Genomic DNA, 21,364 nt, shown 5'->3' on the forward strand with positions numbered 1-21,364 from the left:
ACAGTCCTCTGACATAGTAGGAGTGCTCTATGGAATGTCTATGTAACCAGGATGATGACAGATGGAAAAATTACTGGGTCCAATTAACATGAGGAAGTTCTTCAAACTTCATCTTCTCTTATCCACAATGAATATTCCAAATTCTCAGTGTATAACTTTTAATTTTAGACCTTTCTAATTGTTCTCAGGGAAGACGACAGCTAAAGAGCTCTGAAGAAATAATGTTCTTTTTCTATGTTTACATGATTCTCATTCTTACAGTAAAAAAATTTTACTTAAGAAAGTTATAAATCATTAAATAATCATATAGCATAAGTGTAAAGCCTATTTTATGGAGGCTCGAATAGAAATGAACAATTTTAGAATATGTGAATGTATGCAGCTTGATGGAGAGAGCTGTATACTTATCCAAGTGTTATTTTTTTTCTGTGAGAAGAGATAATCTGACATCTCAGGCAATCTAATCATTCTCTGGAACAGCCTGCTTGTTATTCCTTGAGACTAACATCTGCAGTCTCTGTGTATTTATTCCATCTAGACAGACGTGAAAATGAAAGGAAGTGCTATTGTCCTAGAGAGTATTACAATCAAAGCAGTAATAAAACATGTTGGGCTAAGTGAATTTTTATTTCCTTAATAGCTTCTCTTAATAAAAACATTCTTAAAGATATATAAACTGAGGAGCTTGAGGAATCAAGACAATTCAAGAGCAAAAGGACATTGTTTCTTGTAATGTAAAAAGATATACTTACCTTTGTGGAATATAAAACATATGTTGAGGAGGTGGTTTATAGAGGACTCCTTCATACACAGGCCAGAGCCCACTTAGAATTCTGAAGAGAGAACTTTTCCCACAACCATTGGGACCAGTTATCAAAAGATGCATTCCTTCTTCTACCTAAAGTAAGAAATAAAATTACAAACTGCAATAGTTTAAAATGATTTCTTTTGGCAGCACCTAAAAGTGAATTATTTTTTTTAAATGTTCAAACACATGATAACCCAGAATGGGCAAGAGATCAAGGAAAAATATTTTTCAGGGTTGAGAAAAAGTTTGGCTTTTGACTATTCTCTGAAGCTAAAAGCATCATTACATAATTCAATTCCAAAGGAAATGAATCTTCTCGAAATGGGCACTGGCTTTCCAAAATTATAATTTGTTATCAGATACCACATACACATAGAGAAAAACAACTGCTTGGGAAATAAGACAAATCATAAAAATTTAAATAAAAATGTGGGATGTAGTGGCTTACGCCTGTAATCCCAGCACTTTGGGAGGCCGAGGTGGGCGGATCACGAGGTCAAGAGATCGAGACCATCCTGGCTAACAGGGTGAAACCTGTTTCTACTAAAAATACAAAAAATTAGCTGGGCGTGGTGGCAGGAGCCTGTAGTCCCAGCTACTCCGGAGGCTGTGGCAGGAGAATGGCGTGAACCCGGGAGGCAGAGCTTGCAGTGAGCCGAAATCAGGCCACTGCACTCCAGCCTGGGCGACAGAGAGAGACTCTGTTTCTAAAAAAATAAAATAAAATAAAATAAATAAAAATATGTTACATTATATTTTGATATTAATATTGAATTAAATTTACATTGAATTCAAATACAACTGAAAATTAACTGCAGTTAATAGCTACAAATCACAGTTATCCAAGGAGTCAGCTGGGTTGTTTAGTTTTATACTTCAGCCATCTGAAATGCTACAAAAATCACAAAAGCCCATAATCAGAGAGAGAAGATGATTCAAATTCTGCTTTATTCACAGATGGAGGAAATACCTTTAACAAACCAAGGATAGAGGAAAGAAAGAGGATTGTATTTTAGTCTCATGTCTAGGGATGAATTAAAACACACACATATAGAACATTACGTATATATGAATAATATATATATAATATTCATAAATAAAACAGAGGTTATTTATTTATTATTTATTGGATGATTCCGTTTATTTTCTCTTATTATTGACATTTAAACTGTTAAATTTCATGAGTTCCCATTCCACATAATAGGATGAAGAAGTTGTCTTATTACGGTATTTAAAGGGTATAGTGAAGAACAAGCAATAGAAACACCATTTAAAATTTATATTTACTTCTACCAAGAGCAAACGAAATTTTATAATCAGTGATACCCAAAAAATAAATATCAGAAATTTACAGGATGGCTGTAGATCTAGCTTTGTTTAGAATGGACACCAATATTCAAGTATCAATAATGTAGAATATATTATACTGAAACTCAAAAATGAAAGAGTATTATATTGCTAGCATACCAAGAAAATCTCAGGAAGAAGCTAGAAAAAATTAATTTGTTATCTGCCTGTGCTCTTCCACTAGAGAAAAAGCTTCCACTAGAGAAAAGTTAAATTTTGTAGAAGCGTAAATATTTTCCAAATGATTTTTTAAAAACATATATACCATGGTGAAAAGCACATTGGCAAATATTTTAATAAGGCCATTCTCTATTAGGAACTCTAAGAAATTTAACACATTTTGAGGGGTAATTGGAGACTTTCTACATTAATATTAATATTTTCTCAGCATAAAGTTCTCTGATGCTTAGAATTCTTTTGTCTCACACTCACTAACTTTTCTTCTGCAAATAATTTTTAAACTTTTAAAAATTCATATATATATTTATTTATTTTTTGAGACTGAGTCTTATTCTGTCTCAGGCTGGAGTACAGTGGCATGATCTTGGCTCACTACAACCTCTGCTTCCTGGGTTCAAGCGATTCTTGTGCCTCAGACTCCTGAGTAGCTGGGATTACAGGTGCCTGCCACAATGCCCGGCTAATTTTTGTGTTTTTAGCAGAGACAGGGTTTCACCATGTTGGCCAGGCTGGTCTTGAATTCCTGACCTCAGCTGATCTGCCCACCTCAGCCTCTCAAAGCGCTGAGATTACAGGCATGAGCCACCATGCCTGGCCTGCAAATGATTTTTTAATCCTGAAGGCTAACAAAGGTATGAGATCCTTTCCTCTAGAAACTTATTTTTCAATCTATGGAGAGGATACAGAACTTCCTATTATATTTTAGGTACCTGAGAATTTAAATATAATTCTCTGAGTTAGAAATAAGTAATTATGAAGAAAGTGTACTTTACTAACACATATCTTTGTACAACTTCAAATCTTCTAAGATACTTTCACTAGATTGAGTATTTTTAGTTTAGTTCATTTTATATAAAAGAAACTTCTCTATATTTTTCTGCAGAAAGAGTGTGATATGCCCACACTAATGTAGTTAGTAAGCAAAGCTCAAGACACATACACTATTTATTTAATAAATAGAGCAACAAGAGTTGATATTATAAAACCTATCCTGACCAAAAAAAAACCCTCTCTATAAAATCATAAACTATAAACTGTGAAACCATTAATAAATAGTTAAATATGTATGCCATTAGTACCTAATTGGTACTTGTGTTCAGATCCTAGTAATTAGACCACCCTATAGGTCTACACATGGAAAAATAAAGTCTGACCAAATTGCAGCTAAAATACAATTTCTTTAAATTTACTGACACAGGATTTTACCCTGTTCGATGCTACTCATCCTCTCCTTTCAACTCTCAGTAACCCAAAACATTTGCAAATACATCTTTAATAATTAAACCTTGACTAAAGTCCATACTAAAATCATTAATTAGCATATGTTTGTCATGTTTGCAATTATTTTATCAAGTCAAATCATTTCTTTGTTTGAACCTAGCTCAACTTGCTATATTATAGTCATTAATACTTGTCAGCAAATTATTTTGTGCTTCAATCCCAAAATGTGTGTTTGAATTTTATAATGCCTTAAGTCAGAGACTCAGGTTTATTGGATACTTTTACTTTTTAGTTTTTGTAATCAGTACACAAGAATAAGAAATTATTGTCAACAGAATTAAAAACTAAATTCCAATCCATAGATCTTCTGATTATAATTGTACATTAGTACATGTAATTTATTTTAAAAATTTAAGTCACAGAATGTATATTGACAAAATTAAACTTGCTAATGACATCTATTCATATTTTAGTAAATATATTACAGTATAGGCTTTTTAGAAAGTAATTTCTATAGGGCAAAAAATGAAAATTTATTTCCAGATACAAATTTCTGATGAAATTTCCTATTGTTCCCCAAAATTACCTTGTGCACTATAATTTTGATTTTTGACCTGGCAATAAAGCAGTAGAAATCAAATTTCTCTTTTCTCTCTGCTTTCTGAGGGGTAACTGCTTCTGTAATTGAGCCACTGTGCATACCTTTCTTGATTTCCCCTTTCCAAATGCTCCTCCAAGTATTTAACATAAGGTACATGAATTCTGAGTTGTTTGTATTAGTGTGATGGCAACAATCAGAAGATTCTTGAATATCATCTTACTTTGAAGTTTAGCCTGGAAGCCACCACTTCTCCTGCTGGTGTAATTATGGGAACATTTTCACAAATAATTCCATGATCCACATCGATAACTTTTCCTGTAATTAAGAAAAAGTGTAAGATACAAACATTATCATGGGTTTCTGATTAAATAACTTAAATTATAATGCAGTCTAACAGGTAATTTCAATTATAAAGATAATTCACAGTAGTAAATTACAGAAACAAATGTAAATATAGATATCCAGACCTGAGGCAAGGTTTAATGTAATGCAAATTTGTACATATTGACACATCTACTTGGAATATCTTTCTGAGAAACATTATTTTATAATAATCGAATGTCAACATCATTACAATAGCAAAGCTATACAATCTGAAATAACCCAGCCCTAATTTTGACAAATACTCTATTTCCCTAAATTAACATTTCTATAGAAAAAAAAACACAGTGCTGCAAAAAAGGGAATTACGACAGAGAATAACGCAATTAAAAAAAATATGTAACCAAACTTAAGTTTAGAAACAGTATTATGAAGAACAACATGACATTAGATCGAATTCTATTTGTTAGTTGAATTTTAAAAGCAAATGATTCATTATGCCATATGTTCAGTTTCCAAAAATAATTTGGAAATTTGTGTCCTAAATAAAAGTAGCATAACACTGTGTTTTTGTGGTAATATCAGTCACCACCCCTCAAATTGCAACACTTATATTAGGGATTGCTGTTTAAATAATGTTGGTTATTTAAATGTTGGTTCCTTGTAACTACTAAAAGCTATCTTCTTAAACTTTGGTTCTGTTGATAAACACTTACATGTAGGAAAATACAAAAGCACTTGAGTTTAATACCTTTAATTGCCAATGTGTCACTGAGCGGTAATTCTACATTAGCTCCATTCTTGCTATGGCTTTCAGACTCTTGAATGACAGCAGTTCTCTTATAAATGCCTCTTTTTACTTCATCAAAGACCCAAAACATATTGTACACTCGAGCAGTGTAGCCTGCTAATTCAGTTACCTGAAAGCAATGCAGAGAGATAAAATGGAGTTACTAGACCCAAGACAATAAATAAATAAATAAATATGTAATCATATAAGTTTCTTGACTTAATGTTGAAGATCCTATCGTATTATACATGAGATATATAATACATTTGAAAACTAAAACAAATGACAGTACAAGAGAGCACTATAACACCATAACATGTTTGATTGAAATTATAAAACATAATACACAGATTTTAGAATATTAATGAGAGTTAAGGATCATTCAGTCAAATTTCTGATTTGGCCTCTGTTTACATGATGAAATTCATTTCCAATAAATTAAAAATTTTGTGGAAAGCTTAAGGTCTTCAATGAAATTATAATCTTTTATTTTTTGTATCTTTTTTCTATTTAAAATAGAAGATTTTAAGTAGGAGAAAAGTACCTTTTGTCCTATTATGAAATGAATGTTTCCAAGCCAAATTGATTGTCAAAATTACTATATTTGGAAGGATACCAATATTGAGAGCAAGCTCAATGAAAAGCTTCAAATCCTTTTCAGTATAATTCCCAGAATCCAGCTTCTTTTGAAGCCAAACATGATTTATATGCCCAAAGAAAAACATTAAATATATTCTTTTTTTCTAGGTAAGATTATAAGATGAGCTAAATCTCTACTTTAGTCCACAAAGCTCAATGGAATGGTGCCTTGTTCCTATTCTTTCAGCTGTTTACTTTGGTTAACCTACTGCTGTTTTTCTATTAAAAGAACACCTTGTTATCAGGGTACTGTGAAAGGTGACTCATTTCTTATCAAGAACATGTGTCTCAATGAAAAAGAATGCACAAGAACTAAGGATAGTTCTTGCACAAGAATGCACAAGAATAATCAAGACATCTCAGAAATAAATATTTCTTTTTTTTTTCTTTTTTTTTTTTTTTTTTGAGACGGAGTCTCGCTCTGCCGCCCAGGCTGGAGTGCAGTGGCCGGATCTCAGCTCACTGCAAGCTCCGCCTCCCGGGTTCACGCCATTCTCCTGCCTCAGCCTCCCGAGTAGTTGGGACTACAGGCGCCCGCCACCGCGCCCGGCTAGTTTTTTGTATTTTTTAGTAGAGACGGGGTTTCACCGTGTTAGCCAGGATGGTCTCGATCTCCTGACCTCGTGATCCGCCCGTCTCGGCCTCCCAAAGTGCTGGGATTACAGGCTTGAGCCACCGCGCCCGGCAATAAATATTTCTTAATAAATTGCAGAATACAACAATGTCGACATTTGTGTAAAATTTCTGTGTATGCAAAACGTAAGCAGTAAATGTGTAGGTATTATTATTAAAAGCCTTCTACCACACATCTCTACTGAGAGATCTGTAATTACACTATTATTTCATTTCTGTATGTTAATGTTATAGCTATTTAAATGATTTCTAATGTTATCTAGAAGAACCTCTTAGTTGCCAAGTAGAGGAAAACAAATTTAAAGATTAGCAAAATATGGATTCAAGTGAAACCTGGGCAAATATAAATATTTGCATAGAAAAGAATTCCAAAACCACAAGTAGAGGTCAATTCAAGAAAGGCAGGAGGCAATGAATCAGTGGACCATGATGGAGTGTGAAGACAGCAGAAGTGTCTGAAAAAAACTAAGAATGTGCCGGTAGACAAATTACTTTGGGGTACAAGACAGGGAATTTGTCTTAGAACCCTAACTCTACAAAGGAAACTTGGTCCCTCTGGTGCTAGCAGAGAAGATATGGTGGGTGCTTTCATGTGCCGTCACAGCAGTACAAGAATTTTTAGAAGTGAACATTTTATGATTAAAAGTCAATTCAAGCAAAATAAGGCAAAATGCAATAATTTGTTGAGTTGGAGACAGTTTAGAAAAACTAATTGATATCATTTCTCTAACTTAGATAGCACAATGTTTTAATGTGCGATAAACAAAATCTTGATTTGTCATTTAATTTTAATATTAAGTAATTTATTACATCAACAAATCTATCCCAAAGACTGTCTCCAGATTATCAACATTACTATTTGAACTTTTTAAAAAAATTGAGTTGCTTGCTAGCCCTTTGTAACTCTTTTATATAGTTTATTCAAGGCTGACTTAATATGCAGCTAAATTTATAATGATGTTCTAGAATTTATATTAATATGATAGCCGTAAGAGTAATTGGTAGTGAGAATAACTTTTATGGGAAGATTATATAATATCTGAATTAAATTAAGTAATTTTAACGTTGGTCCTGTGGTATCTGCAGGTCTTATTATTATTTTGTCAACAAATATTTATTAACCATATACAGTATTGCAAGTATGAAAATGGATATTAGGAATGTAAAGATGAGTAAGACAGTTCCTGCTTCAAGGAGCTGAGTGGTGTGATGCAGGCAATATAGACAGTTATAATGTGATGAAACATCAGATATACACTGAGATGGACACAAAAGAGGAAGACTCAAACTCTGCAGAAGGAATGCGGAATGGTAAGAAGGTATTACCCATTTAACAAAGGAAAGGTAAAAGCTTGCAAGATATATAAGAAATGTTATTAGCTAACATTTATTGAGTGTTTAATATGTGCTGTTTTAAATATTCTACATGTATCAGCTCACAAGAACCCCATAAGTCAGTGTTATCATTATCCCATTTTATAGATGAAGAAACAGAGACACAGACACGTTAGGGAACTTGAGCTAAGGTCACATAATTTGTAAATACTGGAGCAAAAACGAAAATTTAGGCACTCTGCCTCCGGAGTTCATACCTAAGGGTTTCTTTACAATGTAAAACAAAGATAATATACTATAGAGAGACAAAGAGAAGTAACAATTGATAGTATAAAAACAAAGGATATTAGCAGCATTACACTGGGGAGTTGCTGCCCTTAATCTTGATTATACTCAGCAATTTTGGCAGAGAAAAGATATGTTTCCAAAATACTAAGTATACTGGTAATTGACATTTTGCTTGATTTTCATAAATTTTATTTTAATCGAATTGACAATAAGAAATGCAAGTACCTCTTTGTATGAAGACATAATCCTTTCAATAGCATCAGCTCCAGAGGCCAGTAAATTTCGAGCAGTGGTAAAGGCTTCTGTCCGTTCACTAACCATGACTTGCTTTTGGCCATCCTCTAGATATAAAAGCAAATTACAAAACTATTGAGTTTTTTTTTTTTTTTTTTTTTTTTAGTAACTTAATGTTTTATATTATACAAACTAAATTGTGGCTAAAACAACCACATATTAATTTTTCGTTAGTAGTAGCAATTTTCTAGAAATATAATGAATCATTGAAAATTCAGTGTTTGGGCCAGGTGCAGTGGCTCACGCCTGTAATCCCAGCACTTTGAGAGGCCTAGGTGGGTGGATCACGTGAGGTCAGGAATTCGAGACTAGCCTGGCCAATATGGTGAAACCCTGTCTCTACTAAAAATACAAAATAAGCCAGATGTGGTGGCGTGTGCTTGTAGTCCCAGCTCCTTGGGAGGCTGAGGCAGGAGGATCACTTGAACCTGGGAGGTGGAGGTTGCAGCGAGCCGAGATCATGCCACTGGACTCCAGCCTGGGCCACAGAGTGAGACCCCGTCTCAAAAGAGGGAAGGGAAGGGAAAGGAGGGGGAAGGGAGGGGAAGGGAAGGGAAGGGAAGGGAAGGGAAGGGAAGGGAAGGGAAGGGAAGGGAAGGGAAGGGAAGGGAAGGGGAAAAGAAAGGAAGATAGAGGAGCAGAGAGGAGAGGAGAGAAATAACAGTGTTTGTATCAGATTTTGTTTAAAGTTCCTCTTGTTTTATTACTTTTCCAAAATGAGACTTGGTACAAATAAATCAAAAGGAACTAAGACTATTTTCATTTAGCATTCTTTCAACCCTTTCCATATTGGACTCCCTGCCCTGAGGAGGGTGCAATAAAGTACTACTGGGCAGACTGGCGTGGTGGCTCATGCCAGTAGTCCTGGCACTCTGGGAGTCCGAGGCAGGCAGATCACTTGAGGCCAGGAGTTTGAGACCAGCCTGGTCAACACGGTGAAACCCTATCTCTACTGAAAAAACGAAAATTAGCCGGGCGTGATGGCAGATCCCTGTAATCCCAGCTCCTTGGGAGGCTGAGGCACAAGAATTGCTTGAACCTGGGAGGCAAAGGTTGCAGTGAGCAGAGATCACGCCACTACACTCCAACCTGGGTGACAGAGAGAGACGCTGCCTCAAAAATAAAATAAAATGAAATAAAATAAAATAAAATAAAATAAAATACCTACTGGGCAATAAAATAGTATTGATCTGGTAATTAAATATTAATACTACTAACTAATAAGCAAATATTTGTGGTGTGGTTTCTTTAATAGAAATGTAAATTAGCTGATTCTCATAATATAGTCTCTGTCTACCTTTCTCAACCATCCTTCACCCTATGCTCCAGCAGCACCCCATACATGACATACTCTGTTAATCCTCTGGCATTTGTATATGTGATTTCTTTGGACTTTAATATATTTTCCTTCCTTTCTTGCTTAACTTTTTCTCCTTCTTTAAGAGTTAACACTTTACTAAAGGTTTTCCTAGGAATCCTTGTCTCTTTCAGTGAACTTTAATTTCTTCGAAAGTCAAGACTGTGTTTTTTATTCTTTTTTCCTAGTATTCAGCATAGTGTCTAACACATAGTACTCCTTAATGTGTATTGAATGGATGGATGAGTAGATGGATGGATGGATGGATGGATGGATGAACATCCAAAATTACTGTCAATGGAGAATTATGGTTAAGAGCTAGGAATTAGACTAGGTCTGAATCTAGGCTTTATTCCTCATGAGCAAGTAGTAAGGTAAGTAGGCAAGACACTTTTCCACACCTATTTTCTCACCTGTAAAATGAGGTACATAACTATCTCAAACAGCTCTATCTCTTAGGGTTCTAAGGGTTATTGGTGAAAACCAAATAAAGTGCTAGTCTAATACGTGGCCCACAGTAAGTGCTCTAAATATCAGCAGTTATTATTTTTTCTAGTTGTCGTTGCTATTATTGTATATCCACTCAATTTTTGTTTTAGTATTCAAAATTACATTCTCCAGGTTGTTACTTTAATCTTTTTATCACTTTGATTCTCTAGCTGGTCTTTCTATAGATTATCTTCAAATTTCCAAGCTAGATATTATAAATTAAGGAAGAAAGTAGCAGTGATATAGATAGCCCCATGCCCATTTTGATATTTAGTTCACTCTAATTTATCTCAAAGGATTTCAGTGCAAATATATATTTTATGCCTTGTTGTAATTATCAGATATTTTTACTTTTTTTGCACATAGACAGCTCAACTTATTTTGAAAGGGATACCTGCACAACATAAGGTAAAATTCACCCAGCAAGTATTTACTGGACACCTAGACGTGCAAGAAATTAGGCAAGATACTGCAGGACACAACAGGAAGAAATGTGATTTTCAGATTTTATTTTCCCGAGGGGGCTTATAGCTTGGTAGAAGAGAGATGTCAAATTCCTAAACAATTATGTAGTGAAGTCTGGATAAGTTAATGCAAGGTGTTTGGAGAGGGCAAAAATTATTACTTGCTGCAAGAGACAGAAAATGCTTCATGGAGGAGTAGATTTTGAGAGACGTCTTGAAGATGGCATACAATTTTAATAGATTAAAAGTACCGCGTAGGCAATGGCACAGAGAAGGGACATGTCAAGTAATGCTAATTGAATGACAAATTGGTTAAGTTTACAGTATGAGTTGATGTCAAGCACTGATTTCATGGACTATCAGAAGCACCATGAGTTAATGGAGATGTTTTACCATAGTCCAATGTGTCCTCTCCTAGCCCTACTGATAATCACTGCTCTAGAGAACTACTGTTAGTACCCTTGAAGTTAATTAGTTAGTTTGCCTAAAGAAGGAAAACAAAAAGGCTCATGAGCATTGGTATAAGGGAGAAGCGAAAGATGTGATTACATAAATAGACTGGGAACAGACTACAGATATTCTTAAAGACATGTAAATGTGTGATAAAATTTAGATAGCCACAAAAAGAGTACCGAAATAGTAAATTGCTAAATCAGTTAAAATGCTAAGAATAGTTTTGGCTCATAGAAAATCCAGCTGACAATCTAAAATAATTATGGAATTTTATGAATTTGGGTTAAAAGGGATTTGAATAGTAGTTTTCATCGACAGCCTCTGTTAAGAGGAAAAGACATTTGCACAGATGGACTGGCGTTTCATATGGCATGATAATTTCTGTCTTGCTTTGGCAGATTAATGCCTATTGGGTCTTCTTCGTGTTTTTAGCAATAAAATAACAAAAACTTCCTCCAGATTTTATGTGGCTTTTTATTCTACTAGTTCTTCTTTGGCAGGTACTGTGAGAGTATTGCCAGTAGTATTTTGTCAGGCACCCAACAGCCAATTGCCTGACCTCTAGGACAGGGCCAGATTCCTTAGTGTCAGAGATATAAATCCATGACCTAAAATACTAAGCAGTTTTTATTCTAGGTCAATACATTCTTTTTGTCTTCACTAAATATTTTTTTAGCTATTTTGTCAAAAGTTCCTCATTTAAGGATTTCATATTTAACACGATACCTGTTCATTTTACTGCTACTTTTGAGCTCTGATAGTAACAAGTGCATATTAAAAATTGGTCACATGTCTTGTTATTTCACAGAAAAAACGGGAAAGAATTTTAAACTTAAGGTATGCCTTATATATTTATCATAAACCTTGGAACTATACATCACAAAGAGTGAAGCCTAATGTAAATTATGAACTTTGGTTAATAAGAAATAAATATTGGTTCATCAGTTGTAATGAAAGTTCCACACTAATACAAGATATAAGGCATTGGGGAAACTATGGGGATCTCGAGAGGGTATTTAGGACCACTGTACCTTCTGATCAATTTTTGTAAACTTAAAACCTATCTAAAGAAATAAGGTATATTATTTTTAAAAAATAAAAAGTAAGTTTATTCTTCTACTTTTTTCAAACTTATCATCTGAGTTTATTTCTCTTCATTATCTTTCTCTTTGTCATCTTGACAAATCTTGACAAAATTTACAACCTGCGCCTATCCTCCACCACATATAAACATCCATTCTAAATGATTGAAGATTTGAATATGAAATGAAAAACCAAGGAAATTTCTAGAAGATACAATAAGGAATGTCTTTATTATGTTGAGTTAGGCAAATATTTCTTAAATAGGACATAAAATCACTAACCATAAAGAAAATTATTGATGAATTAAGCTATATTAAAAGTATGAATTTCTATTAGACACCATTAAGAGAGTAAAAAGGCAAGATGTAGAATGGGAAAATATATTTGAGATTAAGTGTGTGTGTGCGTGTGTGTGTGTGTGTGTGTGTGGTGTGCATGTATATTATATATCCAACAAACGACTCATTACATAATACTTAAAAACTTTTACAAATCAATATGAAAAAACTGATAAACCAATGTAAAAATGAGCAAAAGACTTACAGGCACATCATAACAAAGGCTATCCAAATGTCCAATGAATAAATAAAAGTACTCAAACTCATTAGTCATTAGAGAAATGCAAACTAAGACCACAGTGAAGTACCACTATACACTCATGAGAATGTCTAAAACGAAAAAGCCAGACAAAGATGATGTGGAGGAACTAGAACCCTTACACATTGCTGTTGGGAATGTAAATTGAAAGAACTTTTTTTGGAAAACTTTACAAAATCTGCTAAAGCTGAACCTATGCATAGGCTGTAATCTAGCAGTTCTACTTCTAGTTAAGTACCCACAGATATGTATATATACACCAAAAGATATGGACAAAAATGCTCTTAGCAGCACTATTATTAATACGCACCAAACTGGATACAATCTAATGTCTACTAACAACAGAATGGTTAAATAAAATGGTATAGTCATACAATGGGATACTATATAGCAATGAGAATAAATATACTATGGTTATACTTGGTAACACTGATGAAGCCCATAAGCATAATACTGGGTGAAAGAAGCTAGTCATAAAAGAGTATGTATTACATAATACTATTTATGTAATTTTCAAACTAGCAAATACTACTTGGTAGTGAGAAGGTCAGTATACTTTGTGACAACTCATTAACTGGTACACTAATGATTATGCCCATATTGGCATATATACTGTACTTTAAACAATTATAGTCACTTATATGCATACCTAATTAGAGTTTTAAAGTATGCCTTTGATATGTATTGATAATACTGCTATGTTCATTGGTCAAAAAGAGCACAATTATATCCAAATTGGCCCACAATAAAAAATAATATTTCAATGATTTGGCATTGGAATGAGAGACAATAATGCTGCAGAAGCTGAAGCTATGGATATAATCTTATTGGTAGTACATTTTAGGAATAAAAGCATTCACTAATGCTACTAGAGTGTATGCAGTGTCTTTCAGTTACTCCTGATATTCTACTTCACACTCACAGATCACAAACATGTGGACATTACTGGCAGTGCTAGTAGCTTAGACATTCTTTTTTCCTGCTCGTTAGGTGTGTGTGATAAGATATTGACAGAGGAACCTCATAGCTTTCACTGGCCTCCTTGCCCAGAACAGCTTTTGATATCAAGAGAAGAAAGGCAGCCTACTAATGTTAAAGAATTGAGGTTGTAGACCTCAGGTAACTATTTTCTTCACATAATTTCAGTCATTCTCTTAATGCTAAGTAAATAAAGGGGTGGTAGTCTTTTAAAATAATGTAATAGAAATTCTACATAACTAACTACTTCAATGCCTCTTTGCCAACCATTTGGTCCCATGATTAATCTGCCTCAAGCTTACCCACGTTCCTTACAGAGTAAGTTCCAATGTAGCTAATATGGTGGCAGTATGATGCAGTAGAAAAAAGCAGTGCGTCTGGAGTTACAGAACGCCCTCCATCCTTAGGGCTTCCGCTAACTACCTGTGTGACTTTAGGCAAAGCTGGGGCTCTAGACCACATGGCCTTTAAACCCCTCTTTTGATGTGAAAATGTCATGTTCTATATGTAATTTTATTATGAGAATTCAAATACAAATATAATCCTGTCCTTACCATAAGATTTCACTTAAAGTTTTAGGTGGATAGTACAGCAAATCTGCTATAGAATTATTTTTCCTTTCCCTTCCAACAAAAATTGTGCAGGTTCTTCCTATCTCCATTTTCACTTCTGAATTCCTAATCACTTTCAAACCTGCTCCTTTAAACTACAGCAATGATCATATTAGCAAACATCTATTGAATATATGTGAGCCAGGCCTTGTTCTAAGTTTTACATATCTGATCTTATTTAATGCTTGTAACAACCCTGCTATCATTTCTCTTATTTCGGAAATGTGGAAATTGAAGGACAAAAAATTACATGATTTGCCCAGGGTCACAGTCTAGAAAGCAAAAAAGCCAGCGTAAGATCCAGGAAATCTGACTCAGGAGCCACAGGGTAAGAATATGATAAATATTAACAGTTGCTTCTGCCTAGGTTCTTATTTAGCCAAGGACTGTTTCAAAGCACATTAAGTATGTTACATGTAATTTCATAAAAATTTTGAAAGATGTGTATAATTATCTCTATACTTAAGATAGAAAACTGATGTACATAAAGTGTATGTAACTTTCCCAGAAAGGATAACTATTAAATAGCAGAGCCAACATTTGAAGAGCAACCTTCGTTTTTCTTTATTCTATTCCCTTTTGTCCCCCCTCTACTTCACATTTTCCCCTTGCCATTTCTTCCTGACTCACCTATTTTTCCACCTTTTTTTTTTTTTTTTTTTTTTGCCTTAAAATATATAGCATCATGCACTTTAACGTAAGGGACAACTAAATGACTGAAGATTAGATTAGAATACATGGCATGTAATTTCAAGAACTAAAACCTTAAAGATATACTATTATCTTTAAAAAATTATTTTGGCTGAGTAAAGTCACTTGGTATTTTCATGTGTTAAGTCTTTGTATGATGAATGTATTTGGTAAATACATACATATATCTGCAAACATTACAAGCACAGACAGTAATCCTTAATATTACAGATTTTGAAGAACATTCTCAGTATTCTGTCATATGAATTCATTTTCCTGTCTATGAAATTCTTACATTACTTTTCTCTATATAAAAATTTTCTTTTGAAAGAAGCTTTAAAAAATACTTTGTTTCACTTGCCTCAATGAGGTTATTATATTTCAATCTAAAATTTTAATGTTTCTTTAATTTACCATGGTATTTTCAGGATTTGTAGGATTTATTTTTAAATATATTATTACAACTTGTTAAATAAGCTTGTTAGATTCTTTCTATACATTGTTTACTTTCTACTGGTCTCTGTGGGATTAATTTGTCACCACTTAATAGCTGCATTTTTGTTGTTCTATGCTGAATACTCCTGGGTTTTCTAATAACACCAGTGTGTCCAAGCACTGGACACACGACAAACAAAACGACATCATAATCTTGTCTATAGAGTTTTCTCTAATGTACATTATATATTAAATTTTTTAAATGAGTATTGTTATTTTAAGAAATGACTTTTTAAGTGAATATCTGATAGTTTTGGCTTTTTTTGGTAAAACTAATATTAAAACCATAGATTTTAAAGTGTCTTTCTCTCTAATACTCTTTTGAAAAAGTAATTTTATTTCATTATGAAAGGATTATGTCTAAAATACTATTACTAACAATACCTTTTTCAATATAAACTTTTTAAAATTAAATTATTTTTAGTAAATTTTGAAACATAAAACCATATAAAATTCAATTTTCTCAGTGGTCTACATATACTGTCTATTACACAGTTCAGTTGTGAAGTATAATTGATATATGTATAGCACTTGCCACAGAGAAAGGCTGACAAATACTAACTTACTAAAATGAACATATTTATGTTAAGGATAACTCAACTTTGACAAGTGTTTTTGTAAGCATTAGTTAAAACATTGAAGCACTTTTTCAAAACATTTAGGCATATTGTAATTATTGTTTTTATTAGATCACTTCAAACAAATAGCTATTAATCCTTAATTCTACACAAAATAACTATAAAACAGTATAGATTCTGTAACAATATTCTTAGTTTTCTAGGTAATAATTGTCACCACATATCAAGTATAACATGTTCTGTACTTCATAAACATTATTCAGTTAAATCCTCACAACAATTCTCTGAAGTAGCCTTTCTGGTTCTCATTTTACAAATGGGGAACTAAGGTATAGAGAGTTTAATCAACTCTAATTAAACAGACTAAGAGGATACAAGTAGGAAGAGGGAGAACCAAAAGTTGAACAAAACTCTATTTCACTACAAAGCCTATGCTTTTGTCTAGCTCCTTAAACACCATGGCCAATTTTAGTCCTGTGATTTTTAAAGAGGGATGTCTTATTTTAGGAAAACAGTAGAAAATACTTCTTCAGTTAATTCTTCTCTGTTCCAACAGATTAAGATCCAAACTCCCATCCAAGGATGATACAACATTTTAACATTGGTTTTTCTTCCTTGCCTTTATCTTTCTTTGTTATTCCAAAGAATGAAAACTGTTATTAAAAACTGTTGAGACAGTGATAGGATAGAATTAGCCAGCTGCAGCTTGACAACCACCATTCCTACAAAACCATCAAATCATGCTGCATAAGAGGTTATCTATGTTATTCACAAGTAGAGGAGCCCTTGTTCCATGGCATTTAAGCATTCCCTGAAGCAATATTCCTGCTTGCCCACTGTAGTCAATTGACTTTTCAAATCACAAAACAGGGCAAATTCAGTTATAGAATATTTATAGACTAAATGTATGGGATGTGTAGAACTAACGTTTATAACACACAAGGAAAGCTTGTGTTATACTCTTTCTGAGGGTAATGACTTGTTCTGAGGTTAAGTGTGAACTAGAGAATCATCCTATATTAGGCAATATAATTAAAATTGCTCAAGGTCAACTCCCAGAAACACTGCATCAGAGATCTCTGAAATAGCTCAGAACTGGAAACGTCTTTGAGCCACTGTCTTATTTTTCATACTGCTGGTCTTATTACTGGATGCTGTAAAGTCTGCCATTGTTTTGGACTATTATTAACTAGAATAATGACTATGTACACAGTTTAGCCCACATAAAACTAGCAATGGAACCTTCAAAAGAAATAATGTTAAACATATATTTGAGATTAAGCATAAATGTCATTACCACCATCTGCAAAGCCAGTCGCAGTGATAATAGGTATAGCCACCATAATTAGTCCACTGCTGCTCCAAACATACTTCATCAGGAATTGTTCTATCATGATGTACCACAAACGTTTGGATAAAATGAGGTTCATCTGATCCGCTAAAGCTTTGTAACTTTTCTGAAGTTGTTTCATTTCTACCTATAGAGAGGAAAAAGAGTTGAGGACTTTCCTTAAAGACATATACATATTCTTTTTTTTTTTTTTTTTTTTTAGTATGGCATTATCTATGTGTCTTAACAACCAATAAATACAGATTAACACCAGTATTAGTTATTATTTAGTTTTGGTCACATGTGTATTATTTTTAAAAGTTTATGCTACTCAGTGGACATAATGTTGGGTATAAAATACATATAAGTAATTTATAGTTATGATATTTAAATTTTATGCATGAGATGTTAAAACTAAATGATATTAGGTAAGATATGAATAAACAATTGTTAGAGCTTTGTCCTTGTTGATTACACCAAAAATACCTGAAAATGGACACATGACATATATATGTATAGACTCTACTTTTGAACTGACTCACTTTGTTGGATTTTGTCTTTTATGCAAGAAGTCTAAACACACTATAATTTATATCATTGAATTCAATAGTTTAAGAAGAATCACAAATCAATATGATATAATACAATATATGAGGTAATTTTCAAGTGGGAGCAAGAGTCCTAAATTTACTTTAAATATTCTTTTTCAGGTTGCTACTGCTATTAAAAAAGACACTGATAATTACTGATGCTTTAAAAATTAAATAATTCTGCTTGGTGATTGACATGCCGTCTTCAACAGTAGAATACTTTATTTTATTCACCAAGTCATTTAAATTAAGATTGCATTGCCTTTAAAATTTCTGTCTTATTTCGTATTCTGAAGTTACCTTCATACACTATGAGTATGTATAATTGGGCTAATTGTTTTAGGGATCTGCTTAATGTTGAAAATCTTCAATAATTGAAAACATTCTGAAACTCCTTTTGTACTCCTCATTTCTTCTCTAATCTCAGCTTTTTTTTTTCAAAGCTGGACAAAATTTCATTTCACTTCCTCTTTTCATTTAGTCAAAATATAGTGCTGAACATGAACTAAGAGTAGTAGAAATGCCATTTTGTGAGACACTTTCCTATGCTTCTTGGGAATGGGGATGCTCCATATTGATCAGACATGCAAAATTGTTAAAAATGTCTTCTGTAAGAAATCCTGGTTCCCCCCCTCCTTCGACAACAAAGGAACAACAAAGAATATCATTCTAAATTTTCCATTTCAATGGAAACATGTTTAGTCTTAGTTTCCAAATATATATTTTCTTCTGGTAGGTGCTCTAGGGCCACCTACCAAGTTGGGATTTAAGTTTTAAGAAAACACGTTAGAAATAATTCTGACCATATTTGAGTAACCGAGGCTAAGTAGGCTTTTTCAGAGTGTTGCAAATTTTATTCTCATGAAACTTCAGAAAAGTTTGCACCCTATAATTCTTTAACTGGTTACGGTTAAAAGGGGTAATGAAGCATATATTTTAATACAGGTTTAGATGTCAGAGGAATCTAAGACACTAAAGAAGTGGGTCCATCGACAGGACAACAGATGGTATCTGGCACTTCAGTGGCAGCTTGAACAATCTCACATTTCACCCATCACCTTAATTTCTATCTTACCTTATGTCCTCTGTAAAAGGCAATTTCTTCTACATTGGCTATAATTCTGGAGTGCACATACCGCAAATAGCCTTTTCTATGAGCTTCCTCTGCCACCAGTTTGCCAAATTTGGGAGAACAGGCTTTCAACACTTTAGCAGTGGCATATACCACAAGTCCTGCTAATAGGGTGGGCCCAGTTGGGCTTGCTCCTCTGGATGTAGCAGTTTGAATGAGTGTATAGGAGGTCAGGATTACATCTAAAATAGGTTTGGTCAGATTAGAATACAAGTGAGCCACAGATTGGGAGAACATCATAATATCCTCTGTAAGAGATTGGTCAGGGTTTGCCAGCCTCCCATCCATATTGATCACTTTATAATAAGTCTGATTTGTAAAATAGGTTTCATAGGCATGGTCTACTAGGCGAGTTCTGAAGGCCAAAGCCAATTTGCATTCCAGGTACCTTATTGCACTGTTGACGAAGGTAGCAGGGATGGCAATCATAAGCCACTTGATTAATTTGATGATGAAAGTCCGAGGCTTCTTTTCCACAATGCTTTTCACGATTTTTCCATCCAGACCAGCCACATAGATAGATAGAAAGGTTCTTGAGATTAGAGCCACTGAGTGCAGGCAGAGCCACCCTGTTTCAGTGGTCACAAGTTTTGGAAACAAAATTTTCCGAAGTTCTAGTAGCTGTTTGAAGAAATCTGCATTCACTCCAGGCGAAGGTATTTTACAAACGGTCTCGGTGCAATGCAGTATTTCTGTGTTCTCTGCAGCAGGGTAAGCTGCTTCTTTTTTCTTCCCGTGGCCAGATTGCTTTAAACGCTTGCCAATGATGGGATAGAGGGTTTTCAGAGCATATGCCGCAGCCACCAGGCAGGCAGCCCTCTTAGCAGCACTCGATCTGGTCCATTTCACTCGATCAGCTGCTGCATTTAGCATATGTGTCATTTTCCCAGTTACCCAAACCGGCTTCCAAAAGAATTCGTTTTAAAAGATCATGCTTCACAGAAATCCCCAGCAAATGTTTCAGAAAGTCCTACAGCGTCCCATAGTCTGCAGCGTTTCTCTTCCACTGTTTTGTTTTTAATTTTGTTCTGCTGTGACAGATGCAGCAGAGCTCAGACTCCGCTGCATCTACCGGGAATGATTCTCTCAGAGGCTCCAGCTGCACCAAGCTCCTCCCTCCCAGGCCCCTCATTGGCTGTGAGGGCGGTGGGACCTTGGAATCTTAGCAGCTTCCCTTTGAACCTTGAAAATGAGGAGAGAGCAAAACGAATTACATCCTTCCTTAAACAGGAGTTCAGAGAGTTAAATGTCTATTTTTGGAGAGGTCGAATCAGGCCATCTGCTGGCGAACAAAAACCGCTCTAGCTACTGAGCATGCTCAGTGTCACTTAGAAACCCGCAGAAGTTTCAGAATATACATCACTTCGGTAAGATTTCAGTAGCTACGGCAAACAGAAGAGCAAGCAGAAAGGGAGATTTCCAAGCGAACAAAACCGTCTCTAGCTACTGAGCATGTTCAGTGTCACTTAGAAACCCGCAGAAGTTTCAGAATATACATCGCTTCGGTAAGATTTCAGTAGCTACCGCAAACAAGAGCAAGCAGAAAGGGAGATTTCCAAGAGTTTTAACGAGACGAGGAGGGAGAAGGAACCACGGAAATGAGGGAGGAGGGACAAGAGGATCAACATAAAATGAATATGGAAAAAGCATGGAAAGAATCTGAAAGGGATCAGAAAAGAAAGTGATAAGTGGGAGGGACACTGGAGAATGCCAAATATCAAATACAAACACTTGGATCTGTTTTTCCGTCCCCCCACCCCCGGCTTTTTTGGGGGTCTGATTTCACATAAGGTCTCAGAACCTAATAGACAGGTTGTAATTGAGGGTATCCCTTGTAAATAAATAGGATAAAAGTCTTCCGTGTTACAGAAAATAATTATTTGCTATGCCTCTAGACATTCTCCCTTTTTCCCCTCCATCCTACTTGTCCTTATGATAAAAATATTCCAGTCCCATAACTGGAGATCTGATGTACTTATATTTATTTACAAGGAGGCGACTATTAAGTAAATGAGATCAATGTTTCATTTTTACTACTCCCATGTGTTAGGTAGTTTTTA

The 21,364-nt window shown here is 34.4% G+C and overlaps 1 protein-coding gene across 5 annotated transcripts in view; it reads right to left on the reverse strand.

The window, feature by feature from the left end:
* The window catches only part of ABCD2 (ATP binding cassette subfamily D member 2), a 123,742-nt gene extending 103,131 nt beyond the window's left edge, over positions 1 to 20,611 (reverse strand). For 4 of the 5 annotated variants that reach the window (XM_050750130.1, XM_050750128.1, XM_050750132.1 and 1 more), the window contains exons 1-6: positions 19,248 to 20,605; positions 17,550 to 17,730; positions 8,389 to 8,504; positions 5,230 to 5,398; positions 4,378 to 4,472; positions 753 to 898 (exon numbers count right to left, since the gene is read on the reverse strand). In XM_050750130.1, the coding sequence (XP_050606087.1) occupies positions 753 to 898; positions 4,378 to 4,472; positions 5,230 to 5,398; positions 8,389 to 8,504; positions 17,550 to 17,730; positions 19,248 to 20,186 (1,646 nt within the window). In that variant the 5' untranslated portion in view covers positions 20,187 to 20,605. Of the gene's footprint in view, positions 1 to 752; positions 899 to 4,377; positions 4,473 to 5,229; positions 5,399 to 8,388; positions 8,505 to 17,549; positions 17,731 to 19,247 lie in introns of all 5 variants that reach the window. The other variant, XM_050750131.1, reaches the window with a different exon arrangement.
* Between the last annotated feature and the right edge of the window lie 753 nt (positions 20,612 to 21,364).

This window comes from Macaca thibetana, chromosome 11, assembly GCF_024542745.1.
Source record: "Macaca thibetana thibetana isolate TM-01 chromosome 11, ASM2454274v1, whole genome shotgun sequence".
NCBI lineage: Eukaryota > Metazoa > Chordata > Mammalia > Primates > Cercopithecidae > Macaca > Macaca thibetana.